The sequence below is a fragment of the Gigantopelta aegis genome, chromosome 8, assembly GCF_016097555.1.
Source record: "Gigantopelta aegis isolate Gae_Host chromosome 8, Gae_host_genome, whole genome shotgun sequence".
NCBI lineage: Eukaryota > Metazoa > Mollusca > Gastropoda > Neomphalida > Peltospiridae > Gigantopelta > Gigantopelta aegis.
Window position 1 is genome coordinate 737,062 of NC_054706.1, and position 20,077 is coordinate 757,138.

Here is a 20,077-nt window from a genome sequence, read left to right on the forward strand (position 1 = left end):
CCATCTCAACCAGGCCCTACAGTTGGTATATCAAAGGTTGTGCTTCATTAATCTGTCCATCTCAACCAGGCCCTACAGTTTGTATATCAAAGGTTGTGCTTCATTAATCTGTCCATCTCAACCAGGCCCTACAGTTTGTATATCAAAGATTGTGCTTCATTAATCTGCCCTACAGTTTGTATATCAAAGGTAGTGCTTCATTAATCTGTCCATCTCAACCAGGCCCTACAGTTGTATATCAAAGGTTGTGCTTCATTAATCTGTCCATCTCAACCAGGCCCTACAGTTGGTATATCAAAGGTTGTGCTTCATTAATCTGTCCATCTCAACCAGGCCCTACAGTTGGTATATCAAAGGTTGTGCTTCATTAATCTGTCCATCTCAACCAGGCCCTACAGTTTGTATATCAAAGGTTGTGCTTCATTAATCTGTCCATCTCAACCAGGCCCTACAGTTGGTATATCAAGGGTTGTGCTTCATTAATCTGTCCATCTCAACCAGGCCCTACAGTTGGTATATCAAGGGTTGTGCTTCATTAATCTGTCCATCTCAACCAGGCCCTACAGTTGGTATATCAAGGGTTGTGCTTCATTAATCTGTCCATCTCAACCAGGCCCTACAATTGGTATATCAAAGGTTGTGCTTCATTAATCTGTCCATCTCTACCAGGCCCTACAGTTTGTATATCAAGGGTTGTGCTTCATTAATCTGTCCATCTCAACCAGGCCCTACAGTTGGTATATCAAGGGTTGTGCTTCATTAATCTGTCCATCTCAACCAGGCCCTACAGTTTGTATATCAAAGGTTGTGCTTCATTAATCTGTCCATCTCAACCAGGCCCTACAGTTGGTATATCAAGGGTTGTGCTTCATTAATCTGTCCATCTCAACCAAGCCCTACAATTGGTATATCAAGGGTTGTGCTTCATTAATCTGTCCATCTCTACCAGGCCCTACAGTTTGTATATCAAGGGTTGTGCTTCATTAATCTGTCCATCTCAACCAGGCCCTACAATTGGTATATCAAGAGTTGTGCTTCATTAATCTGTCCATCTCTACCAGGCCCTACAATTTGTATATCAAGGGTTCTGCTTCATTAATAAAAGATCCCCTGCTGCTAATGCAAAAATATAGCAGTTTTCCTCCAAGAATGACCAAATATTTGACATCAAGTCACTGATGATTAATAAATCAATGTACTCTTGTCGTGTCATTAACTAACAGAGCATCGAGTAGTTGATGATTAATAAATCAATGTACTCTTGTTGTGTCATGAACTAAAAGAGCATCGAGTAGTTGATGATTAATAAATCAATGTACTCTTGTTGTGTCATGAACTAAAAGAGCATCGAGTAGTTGATGATTAATAAATCAATGTACTCTTGTTGTGTCATGAACTAAAACAAATTTTACCTTTCATGTAATGTTTGATGTAGAAACCAGTGTTATCGAGTGTGTAATTTCTCAGTCTCCTGAATGTGCTTCAGGAAACCTGTTTATGCCGTCTTATGTTTGAGAAAATAAGATCTCTTGTTACTATGGCAACATGTAGCAGCTTTCCTTGGAAGACTACATGACAATTACAAATATTTGACATGCTAAAGTATTCAGTAATCAATGTCCTCTAATGGCCGTTAAACAAAACAGACTTTTTACAAACTATTCATCTTTGTCATTTCATATGTGTGGGCCCACTGTCTGTCCATTTGTCATTTCATATGTGTGGGCCCACTGTCTGTCCATTTGTCATTTCATATGTGTGGGACCACTGTCTGTCCATTATTTGTCATTCCATATGTGTGGGCCCACTGTCTGTCCATTTGTCATTTCATATGTGTGGGCCCACTGTCTGTCCATTTGTCATTTCATATGTGTGGGCCCACTGTCTGTCCATTTGTCATTCCATCCATCTATCCATCAGTCAGTTTGTTAATCCATTTGTCCTTCCATCCATCTGTCCATCAGTCAGTTTGTCTATTTGTCCTTCCATCCATCTGTCCATCAGTCAGTTTGTCGTTTTGTCCTTCCATCCATCTGTCCATCAGTCAGTCTGTCCATTTGTCCTTCCATCCATCTGTCCATCAGTCAGTTTGCCTGTCCATTTGTCCTTCAATCCATCTGTCCATCAGTCAGTTTGTCTGTCCATCTGTCCTTCCATCCATCTGTCCATCAGTCAGTTTGTCTATTTGTCCTTCCATCCATCTGTCCATCAGTCAGTTTGTCGTTTTGTCCTTCCATCCATCTGTCCATCAGTCAGTCTGTCTATTTGTCCTTCCATCGATCTGCCCATCAGTCAGTTTGTCTGTCCATTTGTCCTTCCATCCATCTGTCCATCAGTCAGTCTGTCTATTTGTCCTTCCATCCATCTGTCCATCTGCCCATCAGTCAGTTTGTCTGTCCATTTGTCTTTCCATCCATCTGTCCATCAGTCAGTCTGTCTATTTGTCCTTCCATCCATCTGCCCATCAGTCAGTTTGTCTGTCCATTTGTCCTTCCATCCATCTGTCCATCAGTCAGTCTGTCTATTTGTCCTTCCATCCATCTGCCCATCAGTCAGTTTGTCTGTCCATTTGTCCTTCCATCCATCTGTCCATCAGTCAGTCTGTCTATTTGTCCTTCCATCCATCTGTCCATCTGCCCATCAGTCAGTTTGTCTGTCCATTTGTCCTTCCATCCATCTGTCCATCAGTCAGTCTGTCTATTTGTCCTTCCATCCATCTGTCCATCTGCCCATCAGTCAGTTTGTCTGTCCATTTGTCCTTCCATCCATCTGTCCATCAGTCAGTCTGTCTATTTGTCCTTCCATCCATCTGCCCATCAGTCAGTTTGTCTGTTTGTCCTTCCATCCATCTGTCCATCAGTCAGTTTGTCTGTCCATTTGTCCTTCCATCCATCTGTCCATCAGTCAGTTTGTCTATTTGTCCTTCCATCCATCTGTCCATCAGTCAGTTTGTCTATCTATTTGTCCTTCCATCCATCTGTCCATCAGTCAGTTTGTCTATTTGTCCTTCCATCCATCTGTCCATCAGTCAGTTTGTCTGTCTATTTGTCCTTCCATCCATCTGTCCATTTGTCAGTTTGTCTATTTGTCCTTCCATCCATCTGTCCATCAGTCAGTCTGTCTATTTGTCCTTCCATCCATCTGTCCATCAGTCAGTTTGTCTATCTATTTGTCCTTCCATCCATCTGTCCATCAGTCAGTCTGTCTATTTGTCCTTCCATCCATCTGTCCATCAGTCAGTTTGTCTGTCCATTTGTCCTTCCATCCATCTGTCCATCAGTCAGTTTGTCTATTTGTCCTTCCATCCATCTGTCCATCAATCCATTTGTCCATCAGTCAGTTTGTCTGTTTGAGTGTTTTTCAGTATTACTGTAGACTATTGTGTGTTTTTCAGTATTACTGTAGACGTGTGTGTGTTTTTCCCTATTGCTGTAGACTATTGAATGTGTTTTTCAGTATTACTGTAGACTATTGTGTATTTTTCATTATTACTGTAAACGTGTGTGTGTTTTTCCCTATTGCTGTAGACTATTGAATGTGTTTTTCAGTATTACTGTAGACTATTGTGTGTGTTTTTCAGTATTACTGTAGACTATTGCGTGTGTTTTTCAGTGATCCCGGTGATGACGCAGAACATTGACTTCATGAGGATGTTGAACCTGTGTTTAACAAGCCATGACTCCGCCCTCGTCAATGTGGTGTCTCGATTCATAGCCTGGATGTCGACCTACCCCAGAGAGATAAGTGTAATACAATTAATACACAATACTAGTCCCTTCACCCCACTCCCTTTCTCTGTGACTCCGCCCTCATCAACTTGGCGTCTCAATTCATAGCCTGGATGTCAACCTACCCCAGAGAGATAAGTGTAATACAATTAATACACAATACTAGTCCCTTCACCCCACTCCCTTTCTCTGTGACTCCACCCTCATCAACTTGGCGTCTCAATTCATAGCCTGGATGTCGACCTACACTCTGATGGTAGAGTTGGTCAACATTACTTAGTGGAGTGCTGTACCAACCACCACCGCTGGTGGAGTTAATCAACATTACTTAGTAGAGTGCTATACGAACTACCCCTGATAGTAGAGTTGGCCAACATTACTTAGTAGAGTGTTATATGAACTACCCCCTGATGGTAGAGTTTATCAACATTACTTAGTAGAGTGCTATACGAACTACCCCCTGATAGTAGAGTTTATCAACATTACTTAGTAGAGTGCTATACGAACTACCCCCTGATGGTAGAGTTGGCCAACATTACTTAGTAGAGTGCTATACGAACTACCCTCTGATAGTAGAGTTTATCAACATTACTTAGTAGAGTGCTATACGAACTACCTCTGATAGTAGAGTTGGTCAACATTACTTAGTAGAGTGCTATACGAACTACCCCCTGATAGTAGAGTTGGTCAACATTATTTAGTAGAGTGCTATACGAACTATCTCTGATGGTAGATTTGGTCAACCTTACTTAGTAGAGTGCTATACGAACTACATTTGATGGTAGAATTGGTCAACATTACTTAGTAGAGTGCTATACGAACTACCCCCTGATAGTAGAGTTGGTCAACATTACTTAGTAGAGTGCTATACGAACTACCTCTGATGGTAGAGTTGATCAACATTACTTAGTAGAGTGCTATACGAACTACCCCCTGATAGTAGAGTTGGTCAACATTACTTAGTAGAGTGCTATACGAACTACCCCCTGATAGTAGAGTTGGTCAACATTACTTATTAGAGTGCTATAGGAACTACCTCTGATGGTAGAGTTGGCCAACATTACTCAGTAGAGTACTATACGAACTACCCCCTGATGGTAGAGTTGATCAACATTACTTAGTAGAGTGCTATACGAACTACCTCTGATAGTAGAGTTGGCCAACATTACTTAGTAGAGTGCTATACGAACTACCCCCTGATAGTAGAGTTGGTAAACATTACTATGTAGAGTGCTATAGGAACTACCCCCTGATAGTAGAGTTGATCAACATTACTTAGTAGAGTGCTATACGAACTACTTCTGATAGTAGAGTTTATCAACATTACTGAGTAGAGTGCTATACGAACTACCCCCTGATAGTAGAGTTGATCAACATTCCTTAGTAGAGGGCTATAGGAACTACCCCCTGATAGTAGAGTTGAACAACATTACTTAGTAGAGGGCTATACGAACTACCCCCTGATAGTAGAGTTGATCAACATCACTTAGTAGAGTGCTATAGGAACTACCCCCTGATAGTAGAGTTGGCCAACATTACATATTATAGTGCTATACGAACTACCCCCTGATAGTAGAGTTGGTCAACATTACTTAGTAGAGTGCTATACGAACTACCTCTGATGGTAGAGTTGGCCAACATTACTTAGTAGAGTGCTATACGAACTACCCCCTGATGGTAGAGTTGATCAACATTACTTAGTAGAGTGCTATACGAACTACCTCTGATAGTAGAGTTGGCCAACATTACTTAGTAGAGTGCTATACGAACTACCCCCTGATGGTAGAGTTGGTCAACATTACTTAGTAGAGTGCTATACGAACTACCCCCTGATGGTAGAGTTGGTCAACATTACTTAGTAGAGTGCTATACGAACTACCCCCTGATGGTAGAGTTGGTCAACATTACTTAGTAGAGTGCTATACAAACTACCGCCTGATGGTAGAGTTGGCCAACATTACTTAGTAGAGTGCTATACGAACTACCTCTGATAGTAGAGTTGGTAAACATTACTATGTAGAGTGCTATACGAACTACCTCTGATAGTAGAGTTGGTCAACATTACTTAGTAGAGTGCTATACAAACTACCTCTGATAGTATAGTTGGTCAACATTACTTAGTAGAGTGCTATACGAACTACCCCCTGATAGTAGAGTTGGTCAACATTACTTAGTAGAGTGCTATACGAACTACATCTGATAGCAGAGTTGGTCAACATTACTTAGTAGAGTGCTATACGAACTACCTCTGATGGTAGAGTTGGTTAACCTTACTTAGTAGAGTGCTATACGAACTACCTCTGATAGTAGAGTTGGTCAACATTACTTAGTAGAGTGCTATACGAACTACCTCTGATAGTAGAATTGGTCAACATTACTTAGTAGAGTGCTATACGAACTACCTCTGATGGTAGAGTTGGCCAACATTACTTAGTAGAGTGCTATACGAACTACCTCTGATAGTAGAGTTGGTCAACATTACTTATTAGAGTGCTATAGGAACTACCTCTGATGGTAGAGTTGGCCAACATTACTGAGTAGAGTACTATACGAACTACCCCCTGATGGTAGAGTTGATCAACATTACTTAGTAGAGTGCTATACGAACTACCTCTGATAGTAGAGTTGGCCAACATTACTTAGTAGAGTGCTATACGAACTACCCCCTGATAGTAGAGTTGGTAAACATTACTATGTAGAGTGCTATAGGAACTACCCCCTGATAGTAGAGTTGATCAACATTACTTAGTAGAGTGCTATACGAACTACTTCTGATAGTAGAATTTATCAACATTACTGAGTAGAGTGCTATACGAACTACCCCCTGATAGTAGAGTTGATCAACATTCCTTAGTAGAGGGCTATAGGAACTACCCCCTGATAGTAGAGTTGAACAACATTACTTAGTAGAGGGCTATACGAACTACCCCCTGATAGTAGAGTTGATCAACATCACTTAGTAGAGTGCTATAGGAACTACCCCCTGATAGTAGAGTTGGCCAACATTACGTAGTATAGTGCTATACGAACTACCCCCTGATAGTAGAGTTGGTCAACATTACCTAGTAGAGTGCTATACGAACTACCTCTGATGGTAGAGTTGGCCAACATTACTTAGTAGAGTGCTATACGAACTACCCCCTGATGGTAGAGTTGATCAACATTACTTAGTAGAGTGCTATACGAACTACCTCTGATAGTAGAGTTGGCCAACATTACTTAGTAGAGTGCTATACGAACTACCCCCTGATGGTAGAGTTGGTCAACATTACTTAGTAGAGTGCTATACGAACTACCCCCTGATGGTAGAGTTGGTCAACATTACTTAGTAGAGTGCTATACGAACTACCCCCTGATGGTAGAGTTGATCAACATTACTTAGTAGAGTGCTATACGAACTACCCCCTGATGGTAGAGTTGGTCAACATTACTTAGTAGAGTGCTATACAAACTACCACCTGATGGTAGAGTTGGCCAACATTACTTAGTAGAGTGCTATACGAACTACCTCTGATAGTAGAGTTGGTAAACATTACTATGTAGAGTGCTATACGAACTACCTCTGATAGTAGAGTTGGTCAACATTACTTAGTAGAGTGCTATACAAACTACCTCTGATAGTATAGTTGGTCAACATTACTTAGTAGAGTGCTATACGAACTACCCCCTGATAGTAGAGTTGGTCAACATTACTTAGTAGAGTGCTATACGAACTACATCTGATAGTAGAGTTGGTCAACATTACTTAGTAGAGTGCTATACGAACTACCTCTGATGGTAGAGTTGGTTAACCTTACTTAGTAGAGTGCTATACGAACTACCTCTGATAGTAGAGTTGGTCAACATTACTTAGTAGAGTGCTATACGAACTACCTCTGATAGTAGAATTGGTCAACATTACTTAGTAGAGTGCTATACGAACTACCCCCTGATAGTAGAGTTGGCCAACATTACTTAGTAGAGTGCTATACGAACTACCTCTGATAGTAGAGTTGGTCAACATTACTTAGTAGAGTGCTATACGAACTACTCCCTGATAGTAGAGTTGGTCAACATTATTTAGTAGAGTGCTATACGAACTACCTCTGATAGCAGAGTTGGTCAACATTACTTAGTAGAGTGCTATACGAACTATCTCTGATGGTAGAGTTGGTCAACCTTACTTAGTAGAGTGCTATACGAACTACCTCTGATAGTAGAGTTAGTCAACATTACTTAGTGAAGTGCTGTACCAACCACCCCCTGATAGTAGAGTTGGTCAACATTATTTAGTAGAGTGCTATACGAACTATCTCTGATAGTAGAGTTGGTCAACCTTACTTAGTAGAGTGCTATACGAACTACCTCTGATAGTAGAGTTGGTCAACATTACTTAGTGAAGTGCTGTACCAACCACCACCACTTAGTGAAATGCTGTACCAACCACCACCACTTAGTGGAGTGCTGTGGTATGTTCATGACTGTTGGATCAAAACTGAAGTATGTTCATGACTTGTAGATCAAAAACTGTGGTATGTTCATGACTTGTAGATCAAAAACTGTGGTATGTTCATGAGTGGTGTATCAAAACTGGTATATTCATGACTGTTGAATAAAAAAAAACCTGTTGTATGTTAATGACTTTTAGATCAAAAGCTGTGGTATCTTTTTTTCTTTGAATTTTTCAATCAATGTAGATGTTCTGTTTTAAACATTAGGTTCATAAAATAGCATAATAAATAAGTAATTTTGACACTGAAAAGCCTAGGTAAATTGTGTTGGAAATGAGAAAACATCATGCTGTTTATAATTGAATAAGGAAAAAAGACACACAAGAAGCCAAACCTGGCTGATAATAGAATTGCCTGTATGTGATTGGACACAAAGGGAAAAACACTTCATTATTGGCTTAGTGGGAGATGGCCAAATTTTATTTAATGACAATAAACGTGGAAATAACAGAAAAGTGATTTTATGCTGTTTTATCAGCCACTCCATGGGGCTTGAACCAGAAAACTCTGCTACTATAGTGATCTCTGAGGCATTTATTGTGTCCAGGTTACAGTATGGAGCCCTGGCCTTTGGCTGCACCACTGACAATCAGCTCAAGAGACTTGATGGTGTATATGGCAGGGCCCTTAACATTATAGCTGGGGGAACTGTCTGTACACCATATGATAGTGTCTTGGCTGAGCTAGAAGTGTTTCCACTCACCTTAAATTAAGGAGAATTAGGCAGGGTATTAAATACTTAAACAAAACCAGAAACCGTGTGCCTGATTCTCCTGTTAACCATTTAAAGCCAATTAGGTGTGAGACTGTCAGAGACAGAGACATATCTATCATTTCATATCTTAATAAATTTTCTAATGACTTTGGAATTGTCAGTCTGCCTATTAGCAGAGCTGATATTAATTTTGAATTTTCATGGCAGATCGGCACTCCATAGTCAATCTCCACATCCGAGATGAACTATCTAAAGCCTCACTTACGGCTTTTAAATATGTAATTTTTCAAGTTGTGGTGGTTGAATTTTACCCTGATTCTACGCAGATGTTTACTGACGGGTCCAAGGATACCACCACTGGTAAAGTCGGTATCGTCTTTATTGTTAAAAATTCTAAAATCTATCCCTTTTCCTTTTGGTTTTAATAATCCAAATTGTCCCCTTAAATTTTCTGTCCTGGATCAGGTCCCTGGCTATCCAGGGGTGGGACCCAGGACAGACATACTTGAAACCTTAGTGGTATATAAGCATGTTAAACCAATTCAGATCAGATCTCATCTATCTTTTTATAGCTAGTCTACCATTTCTGATTAATCTTTTCTCTTTTTTCTTTAATTTATTTTTATTACTGGTATCATTTGTGACTATCACAAATAATTATATATATATTAATACATATTTTTTTTTTCATTGTCCTGGACAAGATCTTGCAGTTGTTAGAACTGCACCCATGACAGGCATGCACTACAACAGCTTCTTTGAATGTGCATGCTAAAGCAATTGAACTTGAATTTTGTCTTTAACATTTTACCCTATTTTTAATTATTACCTAACAGTGGTAAAAATAAGCAGAATGTTTTACTAGTCCATCGGACAAATACATCTAGAAATCTACTTGTCCACCAACATTTTCACTTGTCCAAATAAATGGTTTATTTTATTCAAGTACAAGGATGATGTTTTTGATTGCTTAAAATGAAACTGCATTGAACATTTTCACTTGTCCACAGGACAAGCACCAAGGTGCATTTGTTTGTCCGAATAGATTTTCACTTGTCAGGACAAATGGACAAGTGCTTATTTCGAACACTGCCTGATTCATTTTTTTCTTAGTCAAACTGTCCTTTTGCCTGTTGCGTGTTTTTGTTTTAAATTAGTTTTTTTGGTTTAAAATAGCTTAGATATAAGTCATACTATAGCATTAAACAGTTTACAGTATATATCTTATTTAAAATAATGACACATTTCATTCATTTGTCCTGCAGACTGACAGGGTGGCAATATTGAAGTCTTACTAAAGTGGGGCTTATTGAACCACATGGGCCTATTTTGAATGAGGTATTTTTTACAGTGTGAAGCATCCAAAACTAAATGGTGTTGGAAGCTTACGGTGTTAGGCTTGTCCATCTGTTAAATACATCTGATCTTTCTGTCCAAGAACAAAAGTGAGTAGATCAGTGACTCAAGGATCAATTTCAAATCACATGCATGCATGTACTATGTAAACAAATTAATATGTTAACATATTTTTTTTACAAAGCCTACTGTTGTCTTATCTATGTGCAACAACAGATATTTACAATGCTTAAAGACCCACATTTAAGAAAATGAGGCCATGTAAGTTTGTCCCGTGATGTTTGAACGTTTCGTCCTCTCATTTCAGACGAGCTGCCCGATCCAGGTGAGTTCTGAGTTCCTGCTGAAGCTGCTGACCAACATCAATGACACCAGTGAGTTAACCCTCGGCCTGCTCAGTCTCATTTCCGCGGCCCTCTCCCCTGACTCACGCGGCTCTGGCCCGCTCGTCTTCACCAAACACAGTGTGCTGGAGGACACGCCATTCTTCACGCCTCGCGACGCCCGCCTCATCTACATCCATCTACAGCAGCTCGTCTGTCAGGTCAGTGTGTAGATCATCTACATCCATCTACAGCAGCATGTCTGTCAGGTCAGTGTTTAGATCATCTACAGCAGCTCGTCTGTCAGGTCAGTGTGTAGATCATTTACATCCATCTACAGCAGCTCGTCTGTCAGGTCAGTGTGTAGATCATCTACATCCGTATACAGCAGCACGTCTGTCAGGTCAGTGTGTAGATCATCTACATCCATCAACAGCAGCACGTCTGTCAGGTCAGTGTGTAGATCATCTACAGCAGCACGTCTGTCAGGTCAGTGTGTAGATCATCTACATCCATCTACAGCAGCTCATCTGTCAGGTCAGTGTGTAGATCATCTACATCCATCTATAGCAGTTCGTCTGTCAGGTCAGTGTGTAGATCATCTACAGCAGCTCGTCTGTCAGGTCAGTGTGTAGATCATCTACAGCAGCTTGTGTGTCATGTCAGTGTGTAGATCATCTATATCCATCTACAGCAGCTCATCTGTCAGGTCAGTGTAGATCATCTACACCCATCTACAGCAGCTTGTCTGTCAGGTCAGTGTGTAGATCATCTACATCCATCTACAGCAACTCATCTGTCAGGTCAGTGTGTAGATCATCTACAGCAGCTTGTCTGTCAGGTCAGTATGTAGATCATCTACATCCATGTACAGCAGCTCATCTGTCAGGTCAGTGTGTAGATCATCTACATCCATCTACCCCAGCTTGTCTGTCAGGTCAGTGTGTAGATCATCTACATCCATCTACAGTAACTTGTCTATTTAGCTGTCAGGTCAGTGTGTAGATCATCTACATCCATCTACAGTAACTTGTCTATTTAGCTGTCAGGTCAGTGTTGTCTGGCATACAGATTCATGGGACGTGATTGAAAACAAAGTTGAAGTTTGGTTTGTTTAAAGGCACCACAAGAGTGCATTGATTAAATTTTATCAATGGATGTATACAATGTTAGAGAGAAAACCCACTACATTTTTCCATTAGTAGCAAGGGATGTTTTATACACACCATCCCACAGACAGGATATCACATACTACAGCCATAATTGATATACCTTTCGTGTTGCACTGGCTAGAACAGTAAATAGCCCAATGGACCCACTGACGGGGATCGATCCCAGACCGACCACGCATCAGGTGAGTCCTTTGCCATTGGCCAAACATGATTTAGGGACAATATCACCACAACTCAGCTGTGTTTGAGAATGTACAACTCATTGCCAAAGAGTAGAAGGATTAGCGTTTGGCAGTAGTGGCTTGACCTGAACACTATTTACATGTATGTGCCCATATCCCACAATGGGTTGGGGCACATCTATCCCAAGACCGGTCTCTGCCATGTCCAGTCACCTGCCCATATCCCACAATGGGTTGGGGCACATCTATCCTAAGACCGGCCTCTGCCATGGCCAGTGACCTGCCCATATCCCACAATGGGTTGGGTCACATCTATCCCAAGACCGGTCTCTGCCATGGCCAGTGACCTGCCTGGGAACAAGCTGCAGTGGGTTCTTCTCTTATTGTATGCACAAAATGTGTCAGTGAAGATAATAATAATATCTTGGACACCTAACTGCTGCTCATCAAGACAATGTGCTGGGGTGTCAACGAACTTTCTTTGAAAGCATGAAGTCGATGTTGTGCAAGCACTTGACATGTTTTGGTCAAATTATCAATTCTTCATTAATTTATTCTAATGTTTCTGTCTATGAATAGAAAATGCTTTTTGTTAGTGAAAGAGAAAATACTGTTCGCTAAAGTATAACTATTTTCTCTATAAATTAGAATGCATTTTGCTTTTAGCAAATGTGAAACTACTTTTCTTAAATGATACATGTATAATTACAGGCTTCCCACTGTTACATGGTTTACTCGATTCTGATTTAATGATGTCACTTTAAAACTGAACATTATCCTTGATAAACATCAGAAAATAATGTGATTATGTCCATTCCAAAATGTCATTACATAAAACCGATCATGGAAAGCACTTTAGAAACTGATTTTTATGTATTTGTAAGGAAATAAGTTATTACTGTATGTTTGTAATTATAACAATAGATATATAATAAATTTAGTATAAGATCGCTTTGCTATATGCTATACAATTTTATACAATTTGTGATTGTTATACATCGATAAATTCACACAAAAATTACAAACAATTGTTATATAACCATGCTTCCTTCAGAAGATGTGAACTATATTCGCTGTTGTCCTGACTCTGTGTATTCATAAACATACTATAAGTATGTATATAAGTATAACACACTGACTTGAGTATGTTTGTGAATATAAAGCCCTCTGTGTATTCATAAACATACTATAAGTATGTATTTAAGTGTAACACACTGACTTAAGTGTGTTTGTGAAGATTAATCCCTCTATCTATTGATAAACATACTATAAGCAGACCTGTCAACCCTGCTGGATTCGGCAGGAGTCTCCTGGTATTTGATAAAATCTCCTGACAACCTGTGCAGGAGACAATTTCTCCTGTTAATGACATTTTTGTAGGCATAAAAAAAAAATCGATCCCCTTTTGCCAAAATAACATAAGGGAAGTGCCAGAGTTGACCGCAATACACACAATGTTAAAATCACATGTTACAGCAAGACAAAGAAAATACCAATTAGCTATATAAACATACTTGTGTCAGTTAATTTTTTATGTTTGTGCAGTAAAATGTTGGTAACAAATGTACACTTCAATAGATTTTTTTTTTTACAATTAATAAATGTTGTGTTTGATATAAAGTTATCCACGGAAATGGGTATAATTCCGGTATATTTCACACAATGTCCGTAATGAGGTTTTGCTTATGATTAATGGAAATACAATGTTTATTGCATCATTATAATGATTTTAAATAAGTACCACGCCACTGTTCCTCATTATAGTAAAAACTGAATATTAATTTATAAGATTTATATAAATTTGTCTTGGGTGCTTCAGTTTGGGTACACTAGCCACAAATGATGATGTAACATAACCTGTAAGTGTAATGCCGTAAATGTACTAATTAAATTTTTTTATTTCTTGTTAATGTTCTTAACATTTTTGGATAAAAGAGATTTTAAATTTTTTTTTTTATTAAATGATAATAATATTTAAACTTTAAAAAGAAATATATATACACACATATATATATTTTTTAATTAATTAATTTAAAAAAAAAAATTTGAAGCCAAGATCTACGGTTAACAAGTATATATGACATTATGTAGTGTTCATATAACTTATTGTAATAATGTTTACAACAACCTTGCGATTTTGGGTTAAATTGTATGAAGTTAAAAAATCTCCTGTTTTTTGACAAAATCTCCTGCTTTTTCAACACACACCTCCTGCTTTCTCTTGACTAAAGGTTGACAGGTCTGACTATAAGTATGTATTTAAGTGTAACACACGGACTTAAGTATGTTTGTGAATATGAAGCCTGTAATGTGCTGTTTGTTGCAGGACGACACAAGAGTACGAAAACTGGCTGTTAGATGTGTGGAGAGACTTCTTGTCTATGCTGACGTTGTCCACGGTGATTTAGGTTAGCATCCAGGGCTTTAGATCTCACTAATTTGGACACAACGGGGACTTTTGTCTTGTCTGAGTGCAGGAAGGTCATTTTGATTCAGTACTGTCATAAACAGCTGCTGTAGATATGACAATATTCAGAAATGTATTTCAAGTTATCTCCATACTCCCGGTTCATGACACTCTGCGATCGAGTCAAACTGAACCGGGAGTATGGAGATAACTTCCCCAACCTTTTGGCCCTCATAGATCTGAGCAGAGTGTCATGAACCGGGAGTATGGAGATAACTGCCCCAACCTTCACCTGAGCAGAGTGTCATGAACCGGGAGTATGGAGAAAACTGCCTCAACCTTCTGGCCCTCATAGATCTGAGCAGAGTGTCATGAACCGGGAGTATGGAGATAACTGCCCCAACCTTCTGGCCCTTATAGACCTGAGCAGAGTGTTATGAACTGAGAGTATGGAGATAGCTGTCCCAACCTTCTGTCCCTCATACACCTGAGCAGAGTGTCATGAACCGGGAGTATGGAGATAACTGCCCCAACCTTCTGGCCCTTATAGACCTGAGCAGAGTGTTATGAACTGAGAGTATGGAGATAGCTGTCCCAACCTTCTGTCCCTCATACACCTGAGCAGAGTGTCATGAACCGGGAGTATGGAGATAAGTGAACCAGAGAATCCTTCCTCACACTCGGCTGAGAATGCAAGGATCAAGGAGTCACATCTTGAGCCAGTTCCTTTCGAAGATGATGAGGAGAGGATGGCATTCACTGAATTTACATAGATTTCTAATCGTTTTCACTGAAATAATAATTTTATTTAAATGTTTTGTGACGAGTTAATTTTTTTGTTGGCAATTGAAATTTGAGACTTATTTGCCCGGTGGGCAACCAAAATTTTAGGATATGACCAGCCCTGTTTAACATTCATAATGTGATTTAAGTTAGCATCATAGTTTGGTTGGTTTTACCTTTAACATTCATAATGTAATTTAGGTTAGCATCATAGTTTGGTTGGTTTTACCTTTAACATTCATAATGTGATTTAGGTTAGCATCATAGTTTGTTGGTTTTACCTTTAACATTCATAATGTGATTTAGGTTAGCCAGTGTTCTCGCTGGGTGAAAATTAAAGGAGGGTGTCCGCATGACACCCTACCCTTCTAAAACCAACAAGAAAAGGAGAAAAAAAAGAGGGAAAGCTTGGTTATCATAATATTGTTGTATGTTGGTTGACTTTGTGGAAAGACGTACTCCTTATTTTGCCCCTCAGTATTTGTCACAAAAAAGTTGGTACGAAATACAAGCCAACTCATCTTTTATGTACTGTTAGTTGAACTGGAGATGTTGTCGGTCTGACATTCATGGGCATTTGTTTTGCTGAAGCAATCAAAGTTTTAATATTATTATTTTAATAAAGATTTAAAGAAATATGAAAAGCAATAAAGATTTTTGTGAAGTGATCCCCTAATGTGGGATAAAGATTATCTGTTCATTTTATTTCCATCTTCATCAATTGCTTTGATATCGCCAGCTGATAAAAATGAGTTTCGTTTTTGTAAAGGAGGTGTATATATATTTTGGCACCCAAGATAAATGATTTTAATGATGAACACCATACCACTTCTGTTATTTTTATAAGTGGTGATATCCCCCAAAATGAAACATTTGTAATATTTTATAAAGAATTGCTGAATAAACAAAAGAGAGAAAGTGAAAATCATCCGTTACAACCCAATAAATCTGCAATTGAGGACAAAATATCAGACGATAGTTAGTGGATACAAAAGACAGAATAACCGTTCTGATCACATGGCAAATTTGGTGCCAAATAAGTGGTTTTTCAGATTGCCGAATCTATAAAAAATGAAATGTTTTCATTTCTCAAATAAAATATAACTTTTATTGTGTGTATCAAACATACAAATGGATGCAAGTATGGGACAAAATAGAGGCTGTTAAAAATACTTAGAAGTGCACAGTAAAATAAAGGAGGGTGGCAGAACATGAAAGGAAGGCGGTAAAATGCAATGCCGGGCCGGGCTGGCCTACTTAAATGGAGCAGCGAGAACACTGTTAGCATCGTAGTTTGTTTGGTTTTACCTTTAACAATTTTAATGTGCTAGCTAACACTATATTGTGATCCTTTACTTATAATCCATACATGTACCATCCTCTTACAAAAACGTTGTTTGTAAATAATTTCAGTTTTGTTTGACATAAGAAGGAAGGAAATGTTTTAATTAATGACACACTCAACACATTTTATTTTCGGTTATGTAGCATCAGTTGATGTAAGAAAAAAAGGAAAAGTGTTTTGAAAATAACAAAAAAATACTATTTTTGTGTGCAATTTAGAAAATAATGGGCTCAGAAATAAATAGCTTATAATTATAGGAAATTCCATAGCATGAAAAAAGGTGTCCCTTTGGGAGGGACTGTAGATAATTCCTTCACAGTATACCTTGTTATTTTATTCACTTTATTCAAATTAATATAATTATAGACATGTAGAATTGATATAAATTGCTGTTAACAACAGATCATACAGGGCCCAGTTTCACAAAACATTGTCAGCCTGTTTCGCATGTGAACGTAAATTTACGACTGCACCACAATTCTTATTATTATTAGCAGTACAACAGATATAGTTTAAAGTACACGTGCAGTATTTCTTTTTTTTCTGTCCTTAATTAAAATGTTCCATCTTCTTAAATTATGACATTGTCTAAATAGATGCCAAACACATTTTAACGTATGATCAATATAATTGCTAGGCGAAGACAAATTTGTTTTGTGAAATTGGCTCCTGAGTGTTTCATGACAAAATGAAAGACAAATATAGTGACCCAGTGACTGAGAAGACATTTCAGTGTGAGGTTTTAATTCCATGAGATGTATAGCATGTAATTATTGTCACAGGTATTCAGCTTCTCTCTCACCCATGGAACAAACTGTGGGTGGAGACTCTTCTCCAGTTTGACAGTGATGGCGGTCTTTCTACAGAAACAGCCAAGTTAGTTATAGCAGTAAGTCCTCTAGTTATAGCAGTAAGTCCTCTAGTTATAGCAGTAAGTCATCTGGTTATAGTAGTAAGTCCTCTAGTTATAGCAGTAAGTCATCTGGTTATAGTAGTAAGTCCTCTGGTTATAGCAGTAAGTCCTCTAGTTACAACAGTAAGTCCTCTAGTTACAGCAGTAAGTCCTCTAGTTATAGCAGTATGTCATCTAGTTGTAGCAGTAAGTCTAGTTGTAGCAGTAAGTCCTCTAGTTGTAGCAGTAAGTCCTCTAGTTGTAGCAGTAAGTCTAGTTGTAGCAGTAAGTCTAGTTGTAGCAGTAAGTCCTCTAGTTATAGCAATACGTCATCTAGTTGTAGCAGTAAGTCTAGTTGTAGCAGTAAGTCTAGTTGTAGCAGTAAGTTCTCTAGTTATAGCAATACGTCATCTAGTTGTAGCAGTAAGTCCTCTAGTTACAGCAATATGTCATCTAGTTGTAGCAGTAAGTTCTCTAGTTATAGCAATACGTCATCTAGTTGTAGCAGTAAGTCTAGTTGTAGCAGTAAGTCTAGTTGTAGCAGTAAGTCCTCTAGTTATAGCAATACATCATCTAGTTGTAGCAGTAAGTTCTCTAGTTATAGCAATACGTCATCTAGTTGTAGCAGTAAGTCTAGTTGTAGCAGTAAGTTCTCTAGTTATAGCAATACGTCATCTAGTTGTAGCAGTAAGTCTAGTTGTAGCAGTAAGTCTAGTTGTAGCAGTAAGTCCTCTAGTTGTAGCAATACGTCATCTAGTTGTAGCAGTAAGTCCTCTAGTTATAGCAATACGTCATCTAGTTGTAGCAGTAAGTCTAGTTGTAGCAGTAAGTCCTCTAGTTATAGCACTAAGTCTAGTTGTAGCAGTAAGTCTAGTTGTAGCAGTAAGTTCTCTAGTTATAGCAATACGTCATCTAGTTGTAGCAGTAAGTCCTCTAGTTATAGCAGTAAGTCTAGTTGTAGCAGTAAGTCTAGTTGTAGCAGTAAGTTCTCTAGTTATAGCAATACGTCATCTAGTTACAACAGTAAGTCCTCTAGTTGTAGCAGTAAGTCCTCTAGTTGTAGCAGTAAGTCTAGTTGTAGCAGTAAGTCCTCTAGTTGTAGCAGTAAGTCTAGTTGTAGCAGTAAGTCCTCTAGTTATAGCAATACGTCATCTAGTTGTAGCAGTAAGTTCTCTAGTTATAGCAATACGTCATCTAGTTGTAGCAGTAAGTCTAGTTGTAGCAGTAAGTCTAGTTGTAGCAGTAAGTCCTCTAGTTATAACAGTAAGTCTAGTTGTAGCAGTAAGTCTAGTTGTAGCAATACGTCATCTAGTTGTAGCAGTAAGTCTAGTTGTAGCAGTAAGTCTAGTTGTAGCAGTAAGTCCTCTAGTTATAGCACTAAGTCTAGTTGTAGCAGTAAGTCTAGTTGTAGCAGTAAGTCTAGTTGTAGCAGTAAATCCTCTAGTTATAGCAATACGTCATCTAGTTGTAGCAGTAAGTCCTCTAGTTATAGCACTAAGTCTAGTTGTAGCAGTAAGTCCTCTAGTTGTAGCAGTAAGTCTAGTTGTAGCAGTAAGTCCTCTAGTTATAGCACTAAGTCTAGTTGTAGCAGTAAGTCTAGTTGTAGCAGTAAGTCTAGTTGTAGCAGTAAATCCTCCAGTTATAGCAATACGTCATCTAGTTGTAGCAGTAAGTCTAGTTGTAGCAGTAAGTCCTCTAGTTATAGCACTAAGTCTAGTTGTAGCAGTAAGTCTAGTTGTAGCAGTAAGTCTAGTTGTAGCAGTAAGTCTAGTAGCAGTAAGTCTAGTAGCAGTAAGTCTAGTTGTAGCAGTAAGTCCTCTAGTTATAGCAGTAAGTCCTCTAGTTATAGCAGTAAGTCTAGTTGTAGCAGTAACTCTAGTTGTAGCAGTAAGTTCTCTAGTTATAGCAATACGTCATCTAGTTGTAGCAGTAAGTCTAGTTGTAGCAGTAAGTTCTCTAGTTATAGCAATACGTCATCTAGTTGTAGCAGTAAGTCCTCTAGTTATAGCAATACGTCATCTAGTTGTAGCAGTAAGTCTAGTTGTAGCAGTAAGTCCTCTAGTTATAGCACTAAGTCTAGTTGTAGCAGTAAGTCTAGTTGTAGCAGTAAGTCTAGTAGCAGTAAGTCTAGTTATAGCAGTAAGTCCTCTAGTTATAGCAGTAAGTCTAGTTGTAGCAGTAAGTCTAGTTGTAGCAGTAACTCTAGTTGTAGCAGTAAGTCTAGTTGTAGCAGTAAGTTCTCTAGTTATAGCAATACGTCATCTAGTTGTAGCAGTAAGTCCTCTAGTTATAACAGTAAGTCCTTTATTTGTAGTGATAAGTTCTCATAGCAGTAAATCCTCTATTTGTAGTGATAAGTTCTCTCATAGCAGTCAGTCCTCTGTTTGTAGAAGTGATGTACATGTAATGAGTTCTAATCATATTTTTATAAACCAAATTACATTTTTATGAAAGCTTATAATTATTATACATACTAAATATTACAGCCTCAGTGGCGGATCTAGAAAATAATGAGAGGAGGTGGCTGGATTGGGATGGTGTGAATCGGCAGGGGCTGAGCCATGGTGAAGGTTCCGGGGGCAAAGCCCCCTGAAGATTCGGTATTCTGTACATTTTAGAGCGTTATTTCACTGATTTCCGAGGATCTAATTGATAATTCCGTAAAGTTGATTAAGTTTTTGCCG

General features: G+C 38.6%; 1 protein-coding gene across 1 annotated transcript in view; it reads left to right on the forward strand.

The window, feature by feature from the left end:
* The window catches only part of LOC121378663 (meiosis inhibitor protein 1-like), a 121,060-nt gene that overhangs the window by 85,010 nt on the left and 15,973 nt on the right, over positions 1–20,077 (forward strand). The window contains exons 25-28 of the mRNA XM_041506942.1: positions 3,613–3,746; positions 10,597–10,833; positions 14,293–14,374; positions 17,284–17,390. Of these exons, the coding sequence (XP_041362876.1) occupies positions 3,613–3,746; positions 10,597–10,833; positions 14,293–14,374; positions 17,284–17,390 (560 nt within the window). The remainder of the gene's footprint in view (positions 1–3,612; positions 3,747–10,596; positions 10,834–14,292; positions 14,375–17,283; positions 17,391–20,077) is intronic.